General features: G+C 46.3%; 1 protein-coding gene across 1 annotated transcript in view; it reads left to right on the top strand.

Moving 5' to 3' along the window:
* Setd7 (SET domain containing (lysine methyltransferase) 7) overlaps positions 1–24,992 on the top strand; it is a 45,506-nt gene that overhangs the window by 8,046 nt on the left and 12,468 nt on the right. Inside the window, exons 2-6 of the mRNA NM_080793.5 lie at positions 2,414–2,543; positions 9,945–10,146; positions 16,123–16,312; positions 19,722–19,803; positions 22,590–22,707. Of these exons, the coding sequence (NP_542983.3) occupies positions 2,414–2,543; positions 9,945–10,146; positions 16,123–16,312; positions 19,722–19,803; positions 22,590–22,707 (722 nt within the window). The remainder of the gene's footprint in view (positions 1–2,413; positions 2,544–9,944; positions 10,147–16,122; positions 16,313–19,721; positions 19,804–22,589; positions 22,708–24,992) is intronic.

Raw genomic sequence — 24,992 nt, 5'->3', positions numbered from 1 at the left:
TAGGTTTGTCCGAAGTCTTTCTGTTGCTATTGTCCTGATTATGGTTGTCTGTTCCTTCCCTTCTGCTCTGGTGTGCTTTGTGTCAGAGACTGAATGTTACGCAGCCCCAGGCTGGCCTCAAACTTGCTGCCTACCAAGGCGATCAACTCCTAATCCCTAGTAGTAAGATGGCAGAATTGTACTGCCACACCCAGGTTGTTTGGTTCTGCTGTTTTGGTTTAGCTACTTAGCAGTCTGGAAAACTGACACCATAAATGTAAATGTGGAAATTTCAGACACTCTCTAGTTTCTAATCTTTGCATTGCTTACACCTGAGAATACAAAACAAACCAAGTCAAGGTGGAAATCCTGAGAGAGGTCTGACAGATCTCAGGACTTTCATGTGCAGACAGACCAGCAGGGAAATTCACCGTCCACGTGTTTCTCCTTCTAGATGCACAAGGTCCTCAGAGAGGTGGGTGTCACTCAGAATCCTCCAGCAAAGAGTGGAGGGGTTTCCTCCCACTGGCCTGTTGCAGAAGGGTCCAGACAGGCCAGTCATGGAGCAGAGGTTTTTATTGTCCTCATGAAAATCAGTTCTGGGGTCAGAACTGACCTCTGCCTGCTTTCAGTTACATGGTACCTTCTTCCACTTTTAATATCTGAGTTCTGTGCGGAGCATGCCTGCACCTGTAGTGTTTGATTCAGATATAGGCCAGGGAGAAAGGAATATAGATGGATTACACTACACTGGCTTTCCTTCACCCCTCCGTGTCCATGTTTATCATGATGTTTCTCTTGATCTACAGTAGAAAAACAATTTTATTAGCAATCTCTTTTTAAAGTCTGAAGGGTGTGCACCTTTCTCCATTGTGGGAGTATTCGTACACATCAGTAATTACTCTCGTGAGAGACTAACCTAATTATTCTGATATATCCACCAAATCGAAAGTAGGACACTAAATACATAGGAGTGTTAATGGCATTTTTTTTTCCTGTTTCAGTGAAAGAATGTCATCAGTAGATGGTTAGAAAATAGTTGTCCAAATTATTCCATATGACTCTATTAGAATTATATCATGTAATTTAGTTTTTCTACCAAAAGAAAGCAAGCTTGGACTAGCTTGGATTCCCTCTGACCCTTGATTTCCTGACTCTTGGAGAAAAAGTTTGTGTTAAAAAAGAAACTAACCTGTCTGTGGTGTGTTTATATAGCCATATACGGGCCCAAAGAGGCCACTCCATGCTAAGACAGTTCCAGTTGGGCTCCCAGCTCCCACATGATGGCTCTCATCCAGTTTCGGGGGCTCCAACAGCCTCATCTGTCCTCAGAAGGCTACGTGTGTGGTGCACATGAACTCAAGCAGGCACACACATCCACATAATAAACAAATAAATCATAGCATGTGCTATTGTGCAATGCCCTAGGTAACTCAATCCACAGATAAATAATAGCATGAATCATTGTACTATGTCCCAGGTAACTCATTCCATATAGTCAGAGTGATAAAATACGGTCTTTTTTTGCTATGATTTTATGTTTCAGTCGTCAGTAATATAAAGAGCATTTTTTTTATGACCACTTATCATCTCTTCTAAGAGACTATAGCCTTCTATCTCTTTTAATTTTTTTTTTTTAACTTTGCAGGGCTGGGTATTGCTTAGGTTCTCGGGGACGCCAACTAAGCCTTCTACCCCTGAGTTCTGTCCTTACCCTGGGACTTTATCATCTTAAATAGAAATGCTAGGAGATTCGGAGATGCTAATAGATGCTAATAGGCCATCTGGAAGCCATATTGAGTAATGTCCCTGCATTGCACGGTATTGAATGTTTGCACCCATGATCCCAGTTGTTAACCCAGGGGAGAAGCCAGTAGAGAAATGACTGGCTTTATTTTCACTCTTCTCTGCAAAATCTTCTCACCCAAATAAATGATGGGGAGATACCAATGGGGTGGGGCTGGAGTTTGTGAAACAAGTTGGTGGTAACCAAGTGTGTGCCTTAGGAGCTTGGGCAGTGGTAACCAGGGTGTAGATGGCTCTACTGACCATGCATCCATGTCGCAGGGAAAAGGCAAGCCAGTGCAAACTCTATGTCTTCAAACGTGCCCCGGCCTTTCTGTATGGACCAGCCAGTTCACGAAGTATACAAAACATCAAGTAGATCTTCCTCAACAGGGTGGGGGTGGGGTGGGGGGGCTGAGAAAGTTCTGCATACTTGGTCCTCTCAAGACATGGAAGTGGAAGTAGGGCTGGAGCGGCGGCTCAGCAGCTAGGGGCACTTGCTACTCTTGGTTGAATTCAGCTCCCAGAACCCATGCTCAAACCCACGTGTAATCCCAGATGCAGGGCCTTGATGCGCTCTTCTGGCCTCCCCTTGGCAGCTTCTGAGACTTGTCTTGCCATCCTGAGCTGACGCTTTCTCTTTCCCCAGGGCACCTGGACGATGACGGATTACCACACGGGTTCTGCACTGTCACCTACTCCTCCACGGACAGATTTGAGGGCAACTTTGTGCATGGAGAAAAGAATGGGCGTGGGAAATTCTTCTTCTTTGACGGCAGGTAGCCCTCGCTGTTCTGTTTTATTCAGGGGGCGTGGGGATCCCCAACTATTTCAAAGGGAAAAAATGGTCCAAATGGAGGAATTCAATTGAAAGCTTGTGTGTAACTCATGCAAAAGGTGAGAGCAACCCCATCGTATATGCAAGGCTTTGGTGACCAGAAATGACGGTGGTGGCTGTGCAGAAGCCAACCTGAGGCGTGACGAGCCTGGGATGTGTCTGTCCAGTGATTTTTGCCATGGCAGATTTAGGGGCCACTCCTGTCTTGCACAAATTCATTTCATGGCCACCCAGGAACCGTAACATAGCTTAATGACATCACACAAGGTAGAAGGCAGGAACAGACACCCACAGTCTGACCTCCTCATGGACCATGACATGTATATGCCTGCACTCACATATACCCATGTGCACAGGCATGGACATCACATATACACACATACACAAATTCAATACCTACCGGTTCCCTGGTCCCCAGGGGTCTCTTTCAAGGTGTTGGCATTAACGCTGCCTCTCAGAATCCCTCTTTCCAGAACATAACTCCCCTGCATGGTTTCCCTGATGGTTCAATCATAGCTCTTCTTCTGGAAAAGGTCCATTTTTTACTTTGTGCCAAGGTTATTTTTATATTCATTCAGCAATGTATGTTTTTTTTGTAAATGGCTGATCTCCCCTCCCCACCTAAGGAGAGTTTCCTTGAGTGCACATCTTTGTCTATGATATCTCCTAGGCTTTGTGAGACATTCTCTTAACGTGATAGTTTAAAATAATGATAGTAAAGTCCTTGCCAAGTGGATGTGGGAGCTGAAAACAAGTTAGAGCTTATCCAGATGGCCACGCACGCGCATACACACTCACGCACGCACGCACGAGCATGTTCGTACTTTGAATTTGGTGGTTAGATGAGGCTAGCCAACAAGGAACTGATTCTTAGGGGCAACGGTCCAGCAAATTGGTTGTATTGGACGGCACACCTTCCAGCTTTATGGGCTAGACTGAGCGTTTGAACCAGTGTGCCAAAATGTGTTCCCTGTTAGCCACAGGAGACTTTCCCTGAGCAGGCAGGGAGTGGGCAAGACTCCCTGAGTGCCTTCCCCGATGTGCCTTGCTGGCCGCTCCTGACCTCAGGTGCCCTATCTGGTCACCACGTGCCATGCGCGTGCAATAATTTGCATGTCTTTCATGAAATAGCAAGTCTGGAGGAGAGGTTAATGCATGTGTCCAGTAATCTAAGTTAAAGCAACAGAGACTTAGTTCAAGAAACTGAGACCTCTAAACCTCTCGATCCTGAGATAAGGACATGTGTGCAATTAGTTAGCAAATCAGATTTTAGGATTCTGGTGGTGCCGCTCGGTCTGGATGGAGCCTCACACTGGGTGTGTGTGGTCCTGAGATTACTATGGAAATGATTTTCTGCCGCTAAGAAGGCTTTGATATCTGCATCTTTGATTTGGCCTGAAATGGCTAATTGGGGTGTTTAGTACAGTTTAACTGTTCTGAGTTCCACCAAAATTTATAAGCATAGAGCCAGAGCTTGCCTAGAACTGGGAGACAAAAAAGAAAAGAACAAAGAAATCCAAAGGCATCGACTTCTAAGCTGTTGAACGGTAATTTTAGGGAGTCTTGTAGTCTGTAACCCAAGATAAAAAGCGAGGTAATTTATCATATGTGTAATTATTCTTTGGTACTGGGGAACCCAGGGCCTCATGAGTGCCAGATAAGTGTTCTACCACAGAGCTTCATCTCCTGCTCTTTAAACACTACCTGGCTGCCCTCAAATCCGCTGTCCCTCTGCCTCTTCCTCAAGAGTTCTGTTATCCCAGTGTGTGCCATGGAGCCCAGAGTATAAATATTTCTTTTCAGTGCTGTTCCTGGACATGCCACCTAGGTCTCAGAGTACCTGCTACTGCATGCCTTTATTTTTCTGCACCCTAGTCTGTGTGTGTGTGTGTGTGTGTGTGTGTGTGGTGTGTACATGTGTGTACACATGTGTGGAGAATATAAAGAAGAGCTCCATCGTTCCTCAGTGACATGAACTTTGATTTTATGGTTTTTTAAATTACATAGATGTATTTATTGGGTGGGATTAGTCATGCCACAGTGTTTGTGGAGGTCACAGCACAGCTTGCAGAAGCTGGTTCTCCTCCTACACATGGGTCCCACGGTGGAGCTCGGGTCACCAGGCTTGGTGGCAAGCAGCTCTGCCTGCTGAGTGTGTTCAGTGTTTGTTCGTTTTTTAGACAGGGCCTCTCACCATGGACTTGAAACTCAGCAAGCAGGCTAGACTGAGATTACAAGTCCACACCACCACACTGGTCTTTCTTTTTTTAAGTGGATTCTGATGGACAAAAACCACACCCTCATGTTGGCAAGGCCAGTGGCTTACCCGCTGAGCTATCACCATGAGCCTCCCAGAGGCGTTTTCTGAGGTTGATTTCCTGTCCTGGGGTGTTCTGCTGAGAGGGATCGCTGTGGGCCAAGGGGAAATGAGGACACCTAAGAATTCCCAGGTTGTTACAAAGTGCTTGCTCACATTTCACAGAAGCTGAGGTGGAAATGAACTTTTGAAGTCATGGATCCCGGCCTCTCCCACCTCCAGATGGTAAAGGTCTTAGCCGAAAGAAGCTTGTGTTAGCCGGAAGTAGCTTTAGCCAATGCCTTAGGGCTCCTCACCTTCCCGGTCTTGCAGTATTAGGTAATGGCACAGCCACACGAAATCATTCCTAGAACAATGCTCTCAAACTAAGTTTAATTTGTCAGAGATGGGACTTGAAAGCAGAATTCATTTTCTTGACGTTAGCATTGACGAGGACACACTAGCAGGTGTGTCCAGCCTTTTGATATTGGGAGTCAGTGTTATTCAGACTTTTGAAGTAATAGTTACCCCCAAAAAAGTCAATCTTAAGTTTTAAGCAAGTTTGAGATTTAGTATTGGCCATATTCATAGCTATCCCAGGCCTTAAGCAGCCGGAAGTTACAGCTTGCAGGCACCTGCTAGAGAAAAGGAATGGGTTAGGCCCACGAAGTAGAAAGGACAGAAACTCCTCAGCCCCTAAACCATGAAGAAAAGTCAAATTTTCTAAATATCTTTGTGTATTCAGTTACTATAGAGGTGACTTTCAAATGGAAATACGGTAGTATTTGAATAAAACCCGTTGGGGTGAGAAACTGCTAAATTTCTCCATTATTTTGAGTTATATTTTCTAATTTCATTCTCTCTGCAAACCTAGCACCTCATAAAATGAGCTTTGGTAAAAACAACGCCACCAAAACCAGGTTTTAAAAAATAAGAAGGCCAATCTGTGAATGTGAGGAGAAAGAAATGTAGTTAAAATTGATGTTTTCCTTAAGCTGTCCAATGTTTATTTCAGATGCCATTACCAGAAAAAACATCAATCAATCAATCCAAAGACCATTTTTGTTATTTCTTAATATCCTGAGGAATCCTGTCACATGTCCTAAGGAATCCTGGCACATGTCCTGAGGAATCCTGTCACATGTTAAAAGGAAACACAGATTAAGAATATTTAACCTAGGGCTGGAGAGATGACTCCACAGTTAAGAGCATGTTATTGCTTTTCCAGAGGACCCAGGTTCAGTTCCCAGCAACCACATTAGATGGCTCTTAACTGTAACTCCAGATCCAAGAGATCAAACACCCTCTTCACACACACACACACACACACACACACACTCACACACGGGGGGGCGGGGAGCGCTGCAGCCGTTAGCAGGGGTCTCTGCCTACAGTTTCAGCACCTAGGAAGGGGAGGCAGGAGGAGCAAGAGTTTATCATCAGCTGCATATTGAGTTCAAGACCAGCCTGAGGACATGAGACCTTGTCTCAAAACAAACAAGAGTCAAATACAGAGGTGAGCAGAGGTGAGCACGGTGGTACAAACATGTAACCCCAACACTAAGGAGACAGAGGATCCTACATTTGAGGGCCAGCCTAGGCTACACAGTGAGACTCTGTGACAGAGAGAGGGGGGAGGGGGAGAGAGGGAGAGAGGGAAGGAAAAAGGACAGGGAGGGAAAATAGAAATGCATGATGTTCACATGAAGATCAATCAAATACTTTGGATAGGAACAGTGAAAACCCGTACTTTCTGTGGCTTGGGGATACTTGGTTTATTGTTTGTTCCAATGAAAACATTACGTTAAAAATTTTTAACATGAGAGATACAATTCCTTCCTCTTTCCATTCAGTTAGGTCATACATACGTTATTACAGAAAGAGAAACATCTTTCTTTCATCCCCAAGAATGTAGTTTTAAGGGCTCTTGAGTCTGGCTGAGCTGTAGACCGTTTGCTGTCTGTCTGGCGTAGGAAGGACTGAGCCCTGGACCATCAGTGCTAGGAAGTGCCTGGGAAGCCAGCTGGGCAAAGCTGTTTCCCATGAGAGTGGAGTAAGGTTGGGCTCATAGGCAAAGAGGCAGCACAAGCCTCTGAAAACAGTGAGGATCAGGATCAAAACAAGATGTGTCAGTAGAGGCACCTCCTCCTTTGGCACTTGAGAGGCAGAGGCAGAGGCAGAGGCAGAGGCAGAGGCAGAGGCAGAGGCAGAGGCAGAGGCAGAGGCAGGCAGATCTCTGAGTTCTAGGCCAGCCTGGTCTATAGAGTGAGTTTCAGGACAAGCAGGACCAACCCCGTGTGGCAAAAACAAAACTCAAACAGCCATGTTTCAGTGGGTAAAAGCTCTCTCCAGATGACCTGAGCTCAGCTCCCAGGACCTACAGCGGAAGGAGAAGCTGAGTCCCAAAAATTGTCCTTGTGCCTCCAAATGCAAGCCATGGCATTCATAAACTGAAAATATGTGCAAGGCACACCAATACTAACTTGTCCAAAGGACCCGTGCCTTCAAGATTTGATCATGAATCTGAGCAGTATTGGCATGCTCATCTGGTGGGGTAATGCCCAAGTGTACACGGAAGACCTAAAGTCAAACAGGACTAGCAAATAAAAACTTAGAACACGTGGTTCAATTAATAGTTCCAGCAACAACAACAAAACATATTTATATTTATATCGTATCCTCAATATTTGGGCTATACACCTGCTGAAGTTTATAACCTGCCTAAAATTTAGACTTTACTGATCGTCTTATATCTTACCTGACAATCCCACCCAGAAATGAAGAGAGATGGTTGATTCGCTTCCCTGAAGTCTATGCCCCATCTCCCGTCAGTTGATTAGCAGCCCTTCTCCGAGCGAGCGGCTCTCTTTTTTTAATTGTGTGGTTCTAATGACAGCTGCAGCTCATTAATTCAGCTTCACTGAGTTTAGAGTTTTGATTATTTATGCAAAAGCGATGTTAAAGTATACTTTATTCCTTTCGTGAATTTAATAAGCCTATTTGTCATTGATAATACAAACAAACGGGAAAGAGAACTATTTATCCCCTTGGGAGACCACAAGTAGTGTAATTACAATGAAATCAGGAGCTGTCAGTGCTCGGGCTGTGAATTTCATTTAATAATTACAGATCATTCTCAATCATAAGACAAGGCTTTGCTCGGCAGAGGCGGGGGCAGCCCGCTCAGTCCCTATGCCTCGCTTTGTTCTACCTGCCCCAGAACATGACGCACATCATGTCCGCTTGTCCCACTTAACCTAGTACACAGTGTCCGCTTGTCCTACTGTAAGGTATGCGTTTATCCTGCCTACCCAGTATGCAGTGTGTGCTTACCACGGAGTATTGTCGGGCTGTGCATGTTCTGTGCACCATGCTGGCAAGAGCCCCATACAATGCTCACCACATAGAAAGATGCTTTTCAAGGCTTGCTTCCTGCATCTGTGAATCGAAGCTGGTGTTAATCAAACCATCGTGATTTCTGAGTACCTTATATTTAATGTTTTAATCTTTAATCACATTTGTCTATCTTGTGTGTGGATGTTATGTGTAGGGAGGCGTAGGTGCCCTGAGCTGCATGAAGCCAGAGCACAACTTACCTTCGTGGGTTCTCTCCTTCCATAATGTGTGCCCAGGGGATCAAACTCATATCCTCAGGTTTGGCAGCAAGCACCTTTACCCACTGAGCCATATTGTGGACCCTAACATTTTAAATTTTTTAAATGATTTGGATTGCCCTTTCCTTTATTCCAAATAGAATTTTTGATAAACTCACTTCCATTATATAAGGAAATTGGACACAAAACGTATGTCTGATCTTCCAAATGTATTTTCTGAGGACAGAGGTAAGAAAAGAATGGTGAAATTGCCATAAACATACTGTGAGCTTTCTTCTGGTCCAGCACCGTGGGGCTCAGGCTCCGTCAGGCTGCTAATGAGACCTCAGGGTTGAGCCTACAGTCTTCCTCCTTTACACCACTGATTGTATATATGAACACATGTGTGCAGCTGACACACACACAGAGACACGCACACAGCGTATGCCACAAAGGTCCCAAAGATTATCATGTAACCTACGTGTTGAAGCCGCTATAGCATCTAGATTTGTGTGTATATATTTGTGTTGTTCATACCATGACAAAACCATCTTAGGACACATTTTTTTCAGAGCCCGTCCCTGTCATTAGCGAACACATGACGGTAAAACAAAAACCAAGCCTCCCCTGTCTCCAAAGGGAGGCAAAAGAGAGCCTTTTGATTTGGTTCCAGCTGTCGCTGCTACTGTAGAATTCAGTCTTAGTGCCTTGAAAATAAGATGACCAGTTGCAGAAGCTAGGCCATACCCGAGTGACTGAAGACCCCTATGTTTGAGCCATTCAAGGGGGTCAGTGAGTGCTGAGGGAAGCGAGGGACCATCATGAGATGAGTGTAATAGCAGAAATGCCAGTGCCCGGTGTAAGCTGCGATCCTGCCTGGCCATGGAGACACAGGGAGGTGAGACTTGTTCTCAGCCCAACCTGTGGCTTTCTTCTTCTCTCTTTCCTTTGGCAGAGAAAAAAGTGTGTGTGTGTGGGGGGGGGGGGGTCATAAGAACCAGAGGATTATGGGTTAAGCCTTCCTGGAACCTAGGGCCTTGGGCATGTTAGGTAAATGTCCTACCAACAAGCTGACATCACCAACCATTTGTCCGCCTTTTGACATTGTTCCTATGGGAACTCCAGGTATTGTTTTGAATACGTGTAAGGGTTGAAACAGAGCTGAGCCTGTGGGTCCTTGGACCCGATCCTTTGTTTTCCAATGGCTCAGTAGGTAAAGGTGCTTGCCACCAAGCCTGACAACCTGAGTTTGATCCCCAGGACCCACAGAGTGGAATGAGAGAGTCAACAATAGCAAGACATGATCTACCTGCCGAATGTTTGCTGGGGGTGGGGGGCAGAGGGGAGGTATGCATAGCAGGGGGAGAGGGAAAAGAAGGAAGGAGGGAGGGAGATGGGAGGAAGTATAGCACCCGTTCATCAGACTGTCCTTTCTGTCCCCCTTGTCCCGCAGCACCCTGGAGGGATATTACGTGGACGATGCCCTGCAGGGCCAGGGCGTTTACACCTATGAGGATGGAGGTGTTCTCCAAGGCACCTATGTGGATGGAGAGCTGAATGGACCGGCCCAGGAGTACGACTCTGACGGGAGGCTGATCTTCAAGGGACAGTACAAAGACAACAATCGACACGGAGTGTGTTGGATCCATTACCCGGTAAGCTGCTACCTGTTCACTCTGAGAAACAAAGAAGGGAACGTGTTTTAAGACAGCGTTCTGACTCCTCACAATAAACAGTAAGTATGTGTCCTCTGAAGCCGTGACCAGCTGCTAAAGGCGAGCGTTTCTGAGGCCAGCTACCTGCTGTTGTTCACTAGGACTTAGGTAACGAGGCTTTAGATTTGCTGGTAATTGCTGTTCTCAGTCATATGAGTATTCCTGAGTATTTTCTCATCGCTGGGACAAACTAGTTTTATTATACCATCAGTAGAGTAGGGGGAAAAAAAGTTACTTTAAATTCCCTTGTCCTATAGAAAGAAGCAGAAAGACTTTTTTTTCATTGTTGAAATGCATATGGGGGATGGATGGGTGTGGCGACGCATGCCTTTAATCCCTGGCACATAGTGAGATCCCGGACAGCCAGGGCAATGTAGAGAGACCCTGGCTCAGAGAGAGAGAGAGAGAGAGAGAGAGAGAGAGGCAGGCAGGCAGGCAGGCAGGCAGGCAGGCAGGCAGGCAGGAAGGAAGATAAGAGGAGATGAGAGACAGAATCTTACCCTGTAAATCATCTGGCCTCAAATTCACTCTGTAGACCAGGCTGGCCTCGAACTCATAGAGATCCACCTGCCTCTGCCTCCCAAGTGCTGGGATTAAGGCAAGTACCACCACACCCAGCTGTTGCTTAATTTTATCTAGTCTCTTACATGTGAGATTGAATTCAGCAGTTTCTGGTCTTTCTGGAGTTACTACACCCCTGCTGGTAAACAGCAAACCCCCTTACCCCAACCCCAACCCCCTCCCCGAACTATCTCACCAGCTCCACTGTTCTTTATAAATCATTTAATTGGCTGAGGAGATGGTTCAGCAGATATTGCTAAAGGTAAGTGGATCTGAGTTCAAATCCCCAGAAAGCAAGTAAAAAGCCTGGCTTGGTCCCTTATGCACTCACAAGGCTTTTACTTGGGTCTCATGGGAGGGTCTCTAGGCTGGCATACCTCAAGTTCAGTGAGACCCTGTCTCTGGGACTAAAGCAGAGAGTGGTAGATCAGGACACCCAGTGTCATCCTACACACACTTGGTTTGTATTTATTTTTGAGACAAGGGTTTCCTATTTAGTCCTGACTGTCCTGTGGCTCACTGTGTAGATGAGCCTGGCCTTGAACTCAGAGATCCACCTGCCTCTGCCTCCCTAGTGCTAGGATCAGAGGCGTGAGCCACACATGATCAGCCACACAATTGTTTGTTTGTGTTTTCATCAGTTAAGCTCAGTTTATGCATGTGTGGGCCCAGCTACTAGGGAAGCCTGAGACGGGTATGCCTGACAGTTTGGGGCTGGGGAGATGGCCCAGCAGTTAAGAGTGCCTGTTGTTCTATCATGAGGACTGGAGTTTGAATCCCAGTATTGGAGGCTCCAAGGGATCCAACACCCTCCCCTTCCCACTACCCAACCTTCCCCTGACACATGAAATTTTTCAAAAAGAGCTGTGCCCTAAGGAAAAGATGTGGTCACTCTTTGTCCAAGACTTCCCAAGCATTTTTTAGGCATCTTGGTCAGCTCTGACCCATCAGACATCAGAGTCTAGGTAGAGGCAGAGAAGCCGATACTGGGACCAAGGTACCTGCAGTTTCTGAAGGGTGAGAGAGGACTTCCGAGTGGCCGGGCTGAGCTCCATGTTGCTTGGAGCTGGGGTGCTACTGACATCTGAGAGACTTGTCAGAAAAGTGAGCGGAGCCTGTGTAGGCAGAGGATGAGAGAGAGCCAGCCGAAACAGGGATTCCCAGAGACTCCCACACCCTGTCATTTCACTTGTGACTAGGATCGACGGAAGTCCTGTGGTGAGATGGAAGGTACAGCTGAGACCGTCTCCTACAGTCATCTCACTGACTGTAGTCAAACCTAAAAATGTCTTTAAAAGTGACATTTTTTAGAGAATAACATTTTATGTGTTCTTTGACGATATCATACATGTGTATGCAGCGAGCGTGTCTTCATCATATGCATGCCCAGTCCACCAATCCCCCAGACACCAAAATGTCAGCTCCCACTTTTGTGTCCTTTACCCCTTCTTTCCCCCCTCGTCCCCCATTATCCAACTAGCACTGCTGCAGGTACATAGGCGGGGCCAGCCACTGGAGCAACGTTTCACCCTCTGGTCTTATCAAACACCAAGAGAAGACTGTTGGGAAAGAGGCATTGGGAGACAATAACTAGCTCTCAGAATGGCGGATGGCACATGCGGTATCTGTTGAGGGTGGAAGGGGCTGACTACAGCCCGAGGCTTTCTGGAAGCTGAGTCAGTACAGAAGTGGGCATCAGTGTCAGGCACTGGCTTGCTGGTCATCACTGTAGTCACAGGATGGGAACACAGAGCCACTACGGGCTTCTAGGTCCCTTTTGCTGCTCGAGCACTGGGACTCTGAGGGACATCCGTCCTGGGATTGACAGGACAGTGCCTAGGACCCATTGTAGAGACATCCCAAACAGCCTTTATCTTCTTAATCCCCACCCAAAAGAGAAATGTGTTGTCAACAAGCATTTGACCTACCTTCTCACCGATCCCGCTAGGGGGAGCCAGCGAGCGGAAGGAACCAGACAATGGCCTCTTCCCCATGCTCCTTGATAGAGCAGCTGGGCAGTATTTGTGCCATAGCACGAATAACTAAGAGTAGTAAAAGAACTATTCTGCCTATTGTTCGTGTGAGATTGCTCTAAGAACAGCTTCTTTTGAAAAATCTCCCTCTAATTATGATACAAAGGTTTTGCTGGTGTTATTTCGGTTTTTGAGACAGTCTTGTGTAGCCCAGGCTGGCCTCAGATTCTCTGTGTAGCTGCAGAGCACCTTGAACCTCTGATTCCCCTGCCTCTGCCCCCTAAAGGCTGGAATTATAGGTGCATGCCACCAACTCAGGCTATGCAGAGCTGAGACTCAAACCCAGGGACACGATCATGCTAGCTGAACACTAGCAAAAGGCACCGTGTGCAGCCCCAAGAAATTGGTTTGGTTTGGTTTGATTTTTAGCTTCCAATGCATTTTATTTTCTTTTATTATTTAGAAAACCAAAGGATTTCTGTTTTATAAGTGCAAAGTAATAAATTCAGCTTTTGAGAGAAAAGAGTGTGAGGCCCTAAATAAAGACTTACGTCTGCTTCAAATAGGCAGTAATGTGGTAGGTAGCTCCTGGTAGTTAACCACATGTAAGAATAACACACACTATGCACTAACACACTGTGGCTCAGCAGTAGTAGCCTGAAGATAGATGGTACAGAAAGGACACAGCATTAGTAAGAAGGACAAAGAGCATTGTCTGCCCATGAAAATGATGCTATACATTTTTCCTCATAGGTTCTGAAATTTATTTTAGTTTATAATCTCTCCCCCACCAAAGAGCGGTTAGACTGTGTCGATCTGTGTGACTCGTGTAGGTAAGGCCACTTATCCCTGTCCCAATAGCAACACTGACGGTCACATGAGTGCCACCCTGCATTGCTACTTTGTATAACTGTTCCTAGATTTTTGAGCCCAGGACATTAACCAAGCTATCCAAGGCACCATGCTATCAAATTGTTTAGCAAGCTTACAAGGGACTTTGATTGGTAAGTTATGCAGTAAGGACTTCCAGCAGAGGCCACATCTCTTGCTTCCTAAATTAGATTATCCACAACACTGTGGTAGCCCCCAGTTCAACTAAAACGTGTTTATGGGATGACTTAGTGAGAAGAGGTGTCTGCCACTAAACCGGAGAAGGATGGGTCTCCTGGGATCCATGTATCAGAAGTTGAGAACTGGCTTCTGTAGGCTGTGCTCTGACCTCACATGCACCGTGGCGCATGCCTACCCATGCAAATACAAGTGCACACAGGGACATACACACAAAATTAAACCACCAAGCATTTGTTGGTTACGTACTGTGACCCTGGCACTTGCCAAGACATAGAATTTCTCTGGCCTTTGTCCTAAGGAAGAAAGCAAAGCTGGCCCTTCTCCTGGAGGAAGGCAGGGCAGCCACCAATGAAGAAGGAAAGAAAGAAGCGATGTAGAGGAGACAAGACCTTTTATTTATTTATTTAATCACTTAGAAAATACAGACAACACTATTGTTACTCATGTAGCCCAAATTAATTCTTTTCTTTTCTTTCTTTCTACCCCTATCCCCCCAACTTTGGTTTTCACGATGAGGTTTCTCTGTGTAATAGCCTTGGCTGTCCTAGAACTATGTAGACCAGGCTGGCCTCACAGAGATCCTCCTGCCTCTGCCTCCCAAGTGCTGGAAATAAAGGCGTGCACCACGACGCCTGGCTGGCCCAAATTAATTCCTAAGAACATAGAGATTTAGCTCAGAGGTAGAGTGTTTAGCATGTACTAGCATATAAGGCCCTGGGCCCTTGGTTCACTCCCAGCACTGCAAATAATAATGATAATAATAATAATTTTTTAAAGCTAATTTTAACTGACAATTTTATTGTGTTGTATTTTAAAGACAGGATCTCCCTATATAACCCTGGCTGTCCTGAATAGACCGGGTTGGCATCACACTTACAGAGATCAGAGATGTGCCTGCCTCTGCTTCCCAAGTGCTGAGATCAAAGGTGTGCGAGACCATATCCAGTTGTAAGATTTTCTTGGTAGAGAAGTGAGTTGGGCCTCCTGCAATTCCAGCACTTGAGAAGCAGACACAGCAACCACAGTGAATTTACAGCTAGTCTGTCCTAGATAATGAATCCAAGGCCAGGCTCAGAAACATAACAAGAACTTTTCTTGAAATTAAAAAAAAAAAAAAAACAGAAAGAGAAAAAGGAAGGAAGACAGATGGACAGATGGACTGTAGAGATAGTTCAGTGGTTAGAGCACTGGGTACTCAACCAGAGGACCCAAGTTCAAGTCCCAGCACCCTCATAACTGGCTGTAACCCAGCTCCAGTCCTGTTACTCTCTTCTCCCACTATATGCACATAATGGACAGACACATAGACAGGTAAAACAGCCGTGCACACAAAATAAATCACTTTTAAAAGAAAAGAAAGGGCTGGTGAGATGGCTCAGTGGGTAAGAGCACCCGACTGCTCTTCCAAAGGTCCGGAGTTCAAATCCCAGCAACCACATGGTGGTTCACAACCATCTGTAACAAGATCTGACACCCTCTTCTGGAGTGTCTGAAGACAGCTACAGTGTACTTACATGTAATAAATAAATAAAAAAAAAAAAAAAAAGAAAAGAAAGTTCTAAGATGTGAGACCATGCCAGGCAATTGTGGCGTATGCCTTTAATCCTAGCAGTTGGGAGGCAGAGGCAGGCGGATTTTTGAGTTCAAGGCCAGCCTGGTCTACAAAGTGAGTTCCAGGACAGCCAGGGCTACACAGAGAAACCCTGTCTCGAAAAACAACAATAACAACAAAAAGAAAAAACAAACAAACAAACAAACAAAAAAAGATGTGAGACCATATGACTAGCAGATAATAATACCCTGCTATAGATACTTGTACTCCTCCCCCTTTTTTTGAGGGAATTCGAGACAGAAATAGTTTGTAGCCTAGACTGACCTAAAATTCACAATCCTTCTGCCTCAGTCTTTGGAATGCTGAGATTACAGGTGTGCACTGTAATAACAATAACATACAGCTTATATTTCCTTTAAATGTTTGCATTATGTTCTGAGTTTAACCTGTTTGTTTTTTAATACACATCAAGCCAGCATGCTACTAACTAATCCAGGATTAGTACCCTGGAGTACCCTTCAGTCTCCTCCTCTAAATGAGGCATGCAAGCCCCTATGCGTAGAACATTCCAGAAGTCCATTTGCGTGTGACAGAGGCATCAAGAGCCTTCTCTCTTGTCAAAAGCTCTAGATTTTTAAGTTTAAAACTCAGTGTCAACTTTCTTCACAGTGGGGTGCGGAAGAGGACTCTCTTGAACTCATACCCTACAGTAGAGGAATCCTTTATATAATATCTCCATATCCGGGTTTCTCCTGCCAGGATGGAGGCAGCCTCGTCGGGGAAGTCAATGAAGATGGAGAGATGACGGGAGAAAAGATCGCCTATGTGTACCCTGACCAGAGGACTGCGCTCTATGGGAAGTTCATTGACGGAGAGATGCTCGAAGGGAAACTGGCCACCCTCATGGCCACCGAAGAAGGGAGGCCACACTTTGAAGTGACGTCGGGAAGTAAGTTGGATCTGCTTCCAGTAGAGTGACAGGTGGCAGAGTTCCTTTTCTTCCCTGAGCAGCCTTCTTTAATGGCATGTCAGTAAGGTTTGGACAAAAAAACCCAGACCCCTAGGCCTCTCCCTCTTTTATGACAGCAGACACAGGCCTGCTGTGTCCCGGGTTCAGCTGGTCTAGCCTGGGCTGGGCTGAGCCAGGCTAAACTCTGAGCTTCTGGTCAGATTTGATCTGTGTTTTATCGTTGAGCCCAATCTGAAGGCACAGTGGCCCTGTTGGGCAAGGGCGTCTCACAGCGGCTCATAGATGTGTCAGAGAATAATCAGATAATAATCAATACCAGCAGGGCCTCCTGGAGCCTCCCCGTGAAACTTTCACAAGTCACATGACAAAGTGTGAGAGACAGAGGAAGTGTAGCATGTGTGTCAGTGGGATATGCCGAGGAGTCACGGGAGGAGGCACCCATGACTCCAGAAGGGACAGAGGTGGCGAGTCACTCAGTTCAGATGACAGTAGCCCTAAACCACTGAGCTGTGATTTTTATGCTATTAAAGAATCAAATCAAATCAACTTCAAAATCTGTTTAAGCTGAAGAGCCGAGTGAGCCCGTGAGACAGCTCTGCAGCTAAAGGAGCTTGCTTCAAAGGCCTACGACCTGAGTTCGATCTCTGGGACCTGTGTAGAGAATGAAGAGTCAATTCCTGAAAGCTGTCCTTGGACACCCCCCTCCCCCACAAGCATACAGGCACAGTATGCGTGTATGCACACACACATGATAAATATATGTAAAATCCTTTTTAAAAGTCACCGTTATGAGAAATAGCGGGAACATCCTGTGCTTTCCTTGTGCTTTTCTGCATTTTCACTGTTAGTCTAGGAGCTGTGGAAATAGCTCCGTAGGAAAGTGCTCGCCACCAGAGTTGGAGCTTAGAGACCAGAGTTGGAGCTCAAAATCCCATGTACAAAAGCCATGTGGCACTGGAGACGGGAAGACGGGCAGATCCCCAGAACTTGCTGGCCAGCTCCAGGCCTGCAAAATCTCAGAATCACAAGGTAGATGGGACCTGAGGACCAGCCCTCAAAGTCACCCTCGCACAAGTTGCTGCTGGCATTCACACCAACACACAAGTATAAACTCATTTAATCCCAAAATGAAGGGTGGGGTTTTTTTTGGTTTTTGTTTTTAATTTAAAATTGATGCCTGGGGCTGGTGAGATGGCTCAGTGGGTAAGAGCACCCGACTGCTCTTCCGAAGGTCCAGAGTTCAAATCCCAGCAACCACATGGTGGCTCACAACCATCCGTAACAAGATCTGACTCCCTCTTCTGGTGTGTCTGAAGACAGCTACAGTGTACTTACATATAATAATAAATAAATCTTTAAAAAAAAAAAATTGATGCCTGCTGTTCCACCCCACCTCTTTGGCAGGTGAATGGTGGTAAATGCAGAGATCAATGGCTATCCAACATGCTTAGTGCCTACAGAAGCCAGAGTGTGTGTGGGGGGGTTGGATCCCCTGGTGTTATAGTTGGGAGCTGCCAAGTGGGTGCTGGGAATAGAACCCAGGACCTCAGCAAGAGCAGTCAGCAATCTTAACCTCTGAGCCATCTCTCTAGCCATTACAGGAGTTTGGGGTTTGCTTTGTTTTGTTTTTGAGACAGTTTCTCTTTGTCCCCGGTTGACCTGGAACTTCCTCTGTAGACCAGGCTGGCCTCAAACTCAGAGATCCACCTGCCTTGGTCTCCCCAGTGCTGGGGTTAAAGGCGTGCATGCGCCACCACTGCCCGGCTCCATTGCGGCATTTTAAGTGGGATCTAGTGGTGCGCTTTGACTCTATTCATCTTGCAGCTCTAGAGTTCAGACTTTGGGGCTGGTAAATGGCAGCTAAGTGTTCTCAAGTGGGGCTGCAGCCCTAGCCGCGATACACATTTAAAACTACCCATGAGGCAGAGCTGTAAGTCACCTGGTTTGATTCTCAAATTCCAGCAACTACTGAGTCATGGTCTGGGTCACGTTGTCCTTGAGAACGTGTGGTCCAGGTTAAAGATGGATCTTCCCACCTCTATAGATCCGGATTAACGGCGGTGCCTCCCACGGCAAATGATTTAATTAAGAAAACAGATCCCTCACAGGTGTGCGGAGCCACTTGGATTTTGGTTGGTTACAGATGTAGTAAAGTTTTACAACCAAGGAGGCCCATCACACTATCCCTTGTATTCCTCTGCCTGCTTCTCTGACAGGCTGTTTCCCAGGCTCCTGTGTATCTGGTGTCTGAGTTTGTTTAAGCCCAAGAGGCTGCTTACCACAGATGCATTGTGGGGCCTGGGGAGAACGTGATACCTAAATTCCTCTGGGCTCCCTGCTTAGCTTCGCGGCTCTCCTGCCTCCCGTGTAACCAAGTTGCCCACTTGAAAGTTCCACTTTTGACATCCTTAAGTGGTCTGATCCTAGGTTGTCGCTGGCTGATTTGGGTTTTCTAACTTAAGTTTGAGGTATTCATGTAGGTTAACGTTGTATTTTAAACAACAGGAAAGGGGTCTGGTAACCATGACAACTACTGAAGGCCTGACTGGTGGGATTGCTTGTGTGGTCTTGGTGCTAAAAACAATTTGCTTTGTAGGAGTTTACTACCCCGTTCCTGGTTCCAAATCTTGTTTCTTTGTGTATGAGCCCTGGGAATTTGCCAAGGTTGACAGAAAGCCAACGGCGATTGTAGGACCGTTGCATACCTATCTTCAGGAATCATCCCCAGGTGCTGAGCCACCAGACAGAAGCCAAATGACAGTTAATGTAGCATGGAGAGCAATGTTGTCCTTAATTCTGTGAGGCTGACTTCACTCTCAGTAAAGGAGTCATGTGCTGGGCTCTGCTATAGAGTTTAAAGACTGTCTGGGATGAAGAGACCCTCAGAGAAATTTAAAAACCATTACCCAGTTTGTTCTAATCAAAAAGTCTGAAAATTCTATTTAAAAAGTGTTTTTGTTTTGTTTTTGTTTTTGTTTTTCTTAAAATTTTAGGTACCCAAGCAGGTTTTTAAGGCACTTGAATAAAGGAAACTCAACAAATAGGAATCCCAAGAGTTAAGTCTGATGGTTGTCCATTAAGACTTAAACTAAACCAGGGCTGGTAAATGCAGGTCTGTAATCTCATCCACTCAAAAACTTGAGGATTATAAGGTCCAAGCCAGGCTGGACAACTTAGTAGGACCCTGTCTCCTACTAAGTGGGAGGGTGGGGGGAGGCAAGATTCAAAAACCTAATCAAAGAGTAAATGGGCAGAGGTCGACTTAGCTATTCTAGCTGTCGTGACCAGATTGGCACGTGTGATTGATTGGGCCCTCCCATGACGAGGAACACATCTGCGTGTGCTGCCGGGCGCTGCACCTGAACTCACGTGTGGATTTGCCTTTTAGGTTCCGTGTACCACTTTGATAAATCGACTTCCTCCTGCATCTCCAGCGATGCTCTCCTTCCAGACCCTTATGAGTCTGAGAGGTAACTCTTTCCTTGTGCCTTTCACTGCCCTGTGTGTGCCCTGGTGGTGGGCACGCTCGTTCTCCTGTGGCTCTCTGCTCAGGCTGGGCTCCTGCTCAACCCCAAGCCCCTCCATAATGAGCGCTTTTCCTTGGCACATCTTCCAAGTAAGGATTTGGGTATCCTGAGGAAGACCAGTTACATGCTTATAGCGAGCCTGACCGTAGGAAGTGTCTACACTAGCAATAGCCAGTTCATCTCGTCCTAGAACGAATTCTCTAGGAAAGGTGCTGGGTCAGTCCGTCAGTCCCTTTCAAATGTCCCCTTTCTCAGGACTCTGGGTGGATGGGGAAGCAAGCACGTACAAATTAGAGAACAACTTCTGAAACCAGTTCTTTCCTTCCACCATGTGGAAGGAGTCAGGCTTGAAAGCAGGCGCTTTCACCCACAGAGCCATGTTACAGGTCCTGTCAGGGCTCCCGCTAGCCTCCTCCTTTCTAGCCTGACCTGTACTTTCAGCACAACTTCTATTCTCTGCAGCCTGACCCTTGGACCATAAAGCAACTTCCTTATTCATAAGGGAAGACAGTGTAGAAAGACAACAAATAATGGCGATCATAAAAGCTCCCCGCCTAGTCAAGTCTGGCCATTTCACGCCTAACCTATGCAGTTGGCTGCCCTTCAGCTTCTCACTCTCCAGCAGCTGGTCTACTTCTGAGTAAGGACAGTCCCCAACCCCCAGCGCATAGGTTAGCTCTTGTTTACTTTCTGCTCCCAGCTGAGAAACAAGCCTTCTCCTGGTCTGCCTGACCGAGCTGATCCCGCAGTGCCACAGGCAGGGAGAAAAATGTCCTTTTTTGACAAGAGGTTCTGGCCCAGGGCCAGGGTGCAGACTGTTTTCTGTGTTAGCCCCAAAAGACTACAGGGCCAACTGTATCTATCAAGCGAGGCTGCTGTTGTGAAATTCTGCATAGCAATACTCTCAAACCGCTTAGCTGTTTACAGGGGCGAGCATTTTGTGTTCTACGCATGGTTCGGAGGGCTGGCTTTGGTTCAGCCATTTTTTATTTGGGCTTCACCAGGCTCAGCCGGACTAGGCTGGGCTCCAGGATTCAAGTCGGGTTCAGGTCTGTTTCACATCTCTTCATTCCAAGACTCTGGCTAAAGGAAAAACAACCCCCAGGGCATATTTTTTTCCTGGAGACAGTGGAAACTGGAAGAGACTGGCAGAAACTCATCACCTCTTAACACCTGAAGCCAAGCAGCAGGGCCTTCCCCTGTGTTCTAGCAGCAGGGCCTTCCCCTGTGTTCTAACAGCAGAGTCAGCAGGGTGGGGGATATACAACCCTCCTGCGCTGAAGGGAGTGTCATGAGGTCACCTGGCAAGAGGGCGAGATGTATCATTCTGTCACAGGAAAGGAGCAGAATTGGAAGCAATAATTCAGCTTTCTAGTCCATAAAAATAAGCCAAAATTACAGATGTCCAGCCTCTAGCAGAGCCATCCATCACAGCGCATGAAGAAATGAAAGCTTTGTTGGTGGAGCATAAGTTTCTATTACATCCACTCCACAACCGAGAGTGCTTTTCTTGTAAAGCTATTCGTAGGAACCTTTTTCACCCTGAGTAACAATGTGGAAGCTTGGGGGCCTTGTGTTGTCTGATGCACAGACTCATCTCTCCCTCTGAGCCCAGCAGCAGTCAGACACAGTCTTCAGCAAACTGGGGGAGGCAACTGTGTCTCAATAAAACTTTATCAACAAAAATGAGCAGCAGTCAGATTTGACCTGTAGCTAGCTGACCGCTGCTTTAACCCCTTTGTTGGATATAGCTGATTCGTTGTCACCTTTTGTGTAAACAGCCGTCTTGGCATTTAACTAAGAAATGGTCTTTCTCTGTTATCTGGCTTTGAAAAGCTGGGGAATGCTTTCTTGTCTGGTAAGACTAAAAATCACCATTAGCTGTAAATGTTATCTTCCTCTTCAAAAAGGTATATCAGGTATGGGTAGCTTTAGGGATCTATACTAATTACTCCTTGTTAAAGAAGACTTTAAAAAAATTGTGTGTATGAGTGTTTGCATGTGTATCTGTGCACCTTGTGGGTGCACTGTTCACAGGAGCCAGAGGAGGGCATCAGATCCTTGGCACTGTGGTTACAAATAGTTATGAGATGTCATATGGGTGCTGGGAACCAAACCCAGGTGGTCTGGAAGATCAGCCATCTCCCCAGCCCTAGGGAAGATTGTTTGAGGCCTGGGGATACGGCTCCGTTAACAGAATGTGTACCTGGTAGTCTCAAAACCCTAGGTTTGATCTCTGGCACTACAGAAAATTGGACACTTGAGGTGGAAGCAGAAAGACTAGAAGTTCATCATTATCTCAGGTGGTTGTCACTGGATTCCCTGGAAGCAGAGGGAAGGGATCTCTGTGAGTTCGAGGCCAGCCTGATCTATAGAGAGAGTTCCAGGACAGCCAGGGGTACACAGAGAGAACCTGTCTCAAAATAAAATAATAATTAAGAAGGAGTTCCTGTTGTCATTGGCTCAGGAGCAAGTCTGAGGCCGCCTGAGCCAGATACTTCATCTAAAGGAGCGGGGTAGAGTTCAGTTTGAATACAGCGCTTGCAGAGATAAGAGGTGTTTCTTCCATTCCTGTTGCTAACGTATTGCATTTTACTTTCTTGACCCTCCCCCCCTGCCTTTGTTGAATAATTGCAATAATTTGTAATGGAATTTTGGTGATTGACATGAAGTGACGGGTCACGCTGAAAAGCTCACGATCTGATTTTTATTATTATATCTATATTTAGGGTTTATGTTGCCGACTCTCTCATCTCCAGTGCTGGAGAAGGGCTGTTTTCCAAGGTAGCAGTTGGACCTAATACTGTTATGTCGTTTTATAATGGAGTCCGAATTACACACCAAGAGGTAAGGGGGCAAGATGTGAATTCAACCTAATCGACTAAAGGCCCTTAGCTTAAGCAAGCCACTTTCATGGTCATAGAAAGTGGGACAATGACACAGTCATGTGTCTCCTCTAGACCACACCCAACATCTGAAACTCAAGATCTAGTCAGATTCCTAATAATGAATTAATGACCTCCAATGTGGTATGTTTTTAGGAAAGTCCCCCTGCCCCCATGCTAATGCAACGTTATACGATAGTCTCCATCTTGCCAGGAAGAGTTTTAGTGGGGGAAAAAAAAATCCAAACTCAAAAGCTAAAAGTTGACAGGCAGGGTGCGGTGCTGCGTGCCTGTAATCTTAGCACCTGAAAGGCTGAAAGCGTGAGGGTCGTCCAGGTCCATTACACAGCAGTGTCCCCATCTGAGTCTCAGCCCCTGAAAATGAATTCCTTTCAGTTTGTCCATCATCTACTCTCAGAATCATGAGGGGGTGTCAGGCAAGGCATGGACCCATACCCCCTGTGTTTGTGAGGATAAGGCTGGAGAACCATGCCTCCTGGGCAAGCCTGGGCTATATAGGTCAAGGTCTTATCTTGTGGGTTGGGGGTGATGGGGAGATGCTGCAGCGATTTAAAGTGTCTGCCTTGCAGGGAGAAGGAAACTCATCTAGTCCCCAGAGCCTCAGTTTTAAAAGCTGGGCATGGTGGCATATGCGTGCAACCGTAGTACTGGGGAGTTGCAGACAGGGGCGTCCCTGGGACTCACTGGCCAGCCAGCCTAGCCAGCCTAGCCTGCTGAGCAAGTTCTAGGCAGTGAGAAACCCTGGGAAGGAAGGAAGGAAGGAAGGAAGGAAGGAAGGAAGGAAGGAAGGAAGGAAGGAAGGAAGGAAGGAAAGGTTAGGTTCCAGGACAGCCAGGAATACACAGAGAAATCTTGTCTCCAAAAGACAAAAGGAAGAAAGGAAGAAAAGACGGAAGTCAGGCAGACGGATAGTCAGGCAGACAGACAGACAGATATCGAGAATCCTTGGGGAAGGACACTGAAGCTGTTCTCTGGCCTCCCCACACAGTTGCCTTTGGCAGCTATTCTGTATGTTTACTGCGTCGACATTTTGCCTGTGACAAAAATGAGGTCAGGTGTGGCTTCTTCCAATTACATCACAGCAGCCTCAAAAAGGTTTGAATTTGGAAGCATTCTGGGTTTTTAAATGCTAAACCTGCGCGTCTTTATTTGAACACTCTTCGGATGAGGAAAAAAAGCCTAAGAGAGATTAAACAGTTTGCCCTAGGTCACAAATACAGTGAACTGCATAGTTCAAGGGAGGTTTCGAACGCAGAAGCAGGCTGGCATCTGATACCATGATGGTTGCAGCAATGCAGGAGATGCGGCTCGCATCCTGTACACTTGATCCTCTAACACCCACCTAATGGCACAAACCACACCACATACACTTACTTCCATGGCGGGTTAGGAGTAATGAGAGATGAGACCGGCCGTGGACTGAATGTCACATCTAAATGCAGTGTATTGGAGGAAGTAAGGTCACCTAGGCAGGCAGGGTGGCCAACCTGTGATTCACAGGCTATATGTGGCCAAGGATAACTGCAGACATAGCCTAAGAGAAAGCTGTAAGTTTACTTAAAGCTCAAGAAATATTGTTTCAGCTGGGCGTGATGGCACACGCCTTTAACCCCAGCACTCAGGAGGCAGAGGCAGGCGGATTTCTGAGTTCTTGGCCAGCCTGGTCTACAGAGTGAGTTCCAGGACAGCCAAGGCTACACAGAGAAACCCTGTCTCAAAAAAAAAAAAAGAAAGAAAGAAAGAGAGAGAGAGAGAGAGAGAGAGAGAGAGAGAAAGGAAGGAAGGAAGGAAGGAAGGAAGGAAGGAAGGAAGGAAGGAAGGAAGGAAGGAAGGAAGGAAGGAAGAAAGGAAGGAAGGAAGAAAGAATTATTGTTCCTATTCTTTATAGTTTCTTTTTAAAGATTTGTGTATTCATTATATGTAAGTATACAGTGGCTGTCTTGAGATATACCAGAAGAGGGCAACAGATCCCGTTACAGATGAGCCACCATGTGGTGGCTGGGAATTGAACTCAGGACCTCTGGGAGAGCAGTCAGTGCTCTTAACTACTGAGCCACCTTGCCAGCCCCTTGTTTTGTTTGTGGCTCACAAACATGAATTGTAGACCACAATTGTGTCACAGTGTCAGACACCTGGACATGCCTTCTGGAGTCTAAAAGTTCCTATGAAAACACGACCCTTTTTTAGTAAAAGGCTTAGTAAAAAGATTTGTACAATCTGAAGATA

This window comes from Mus musculus, chromosome 3 (assembly GCF_000001635.26).
Source record: "Mus musculus strain C57BL/6J chromosome 3, GRCm38.p6 C57BL/6J".
Classification (NCBI taxonomy): domain Eukaryota; kingdom Metazoa; phylum Chordata; class Mammalia; order Rodentia; family Muridae; genus Mus; species Mus musculus.
This window is presented reverse-complemented; position numbering and strand designations above follow the sequence as displayed.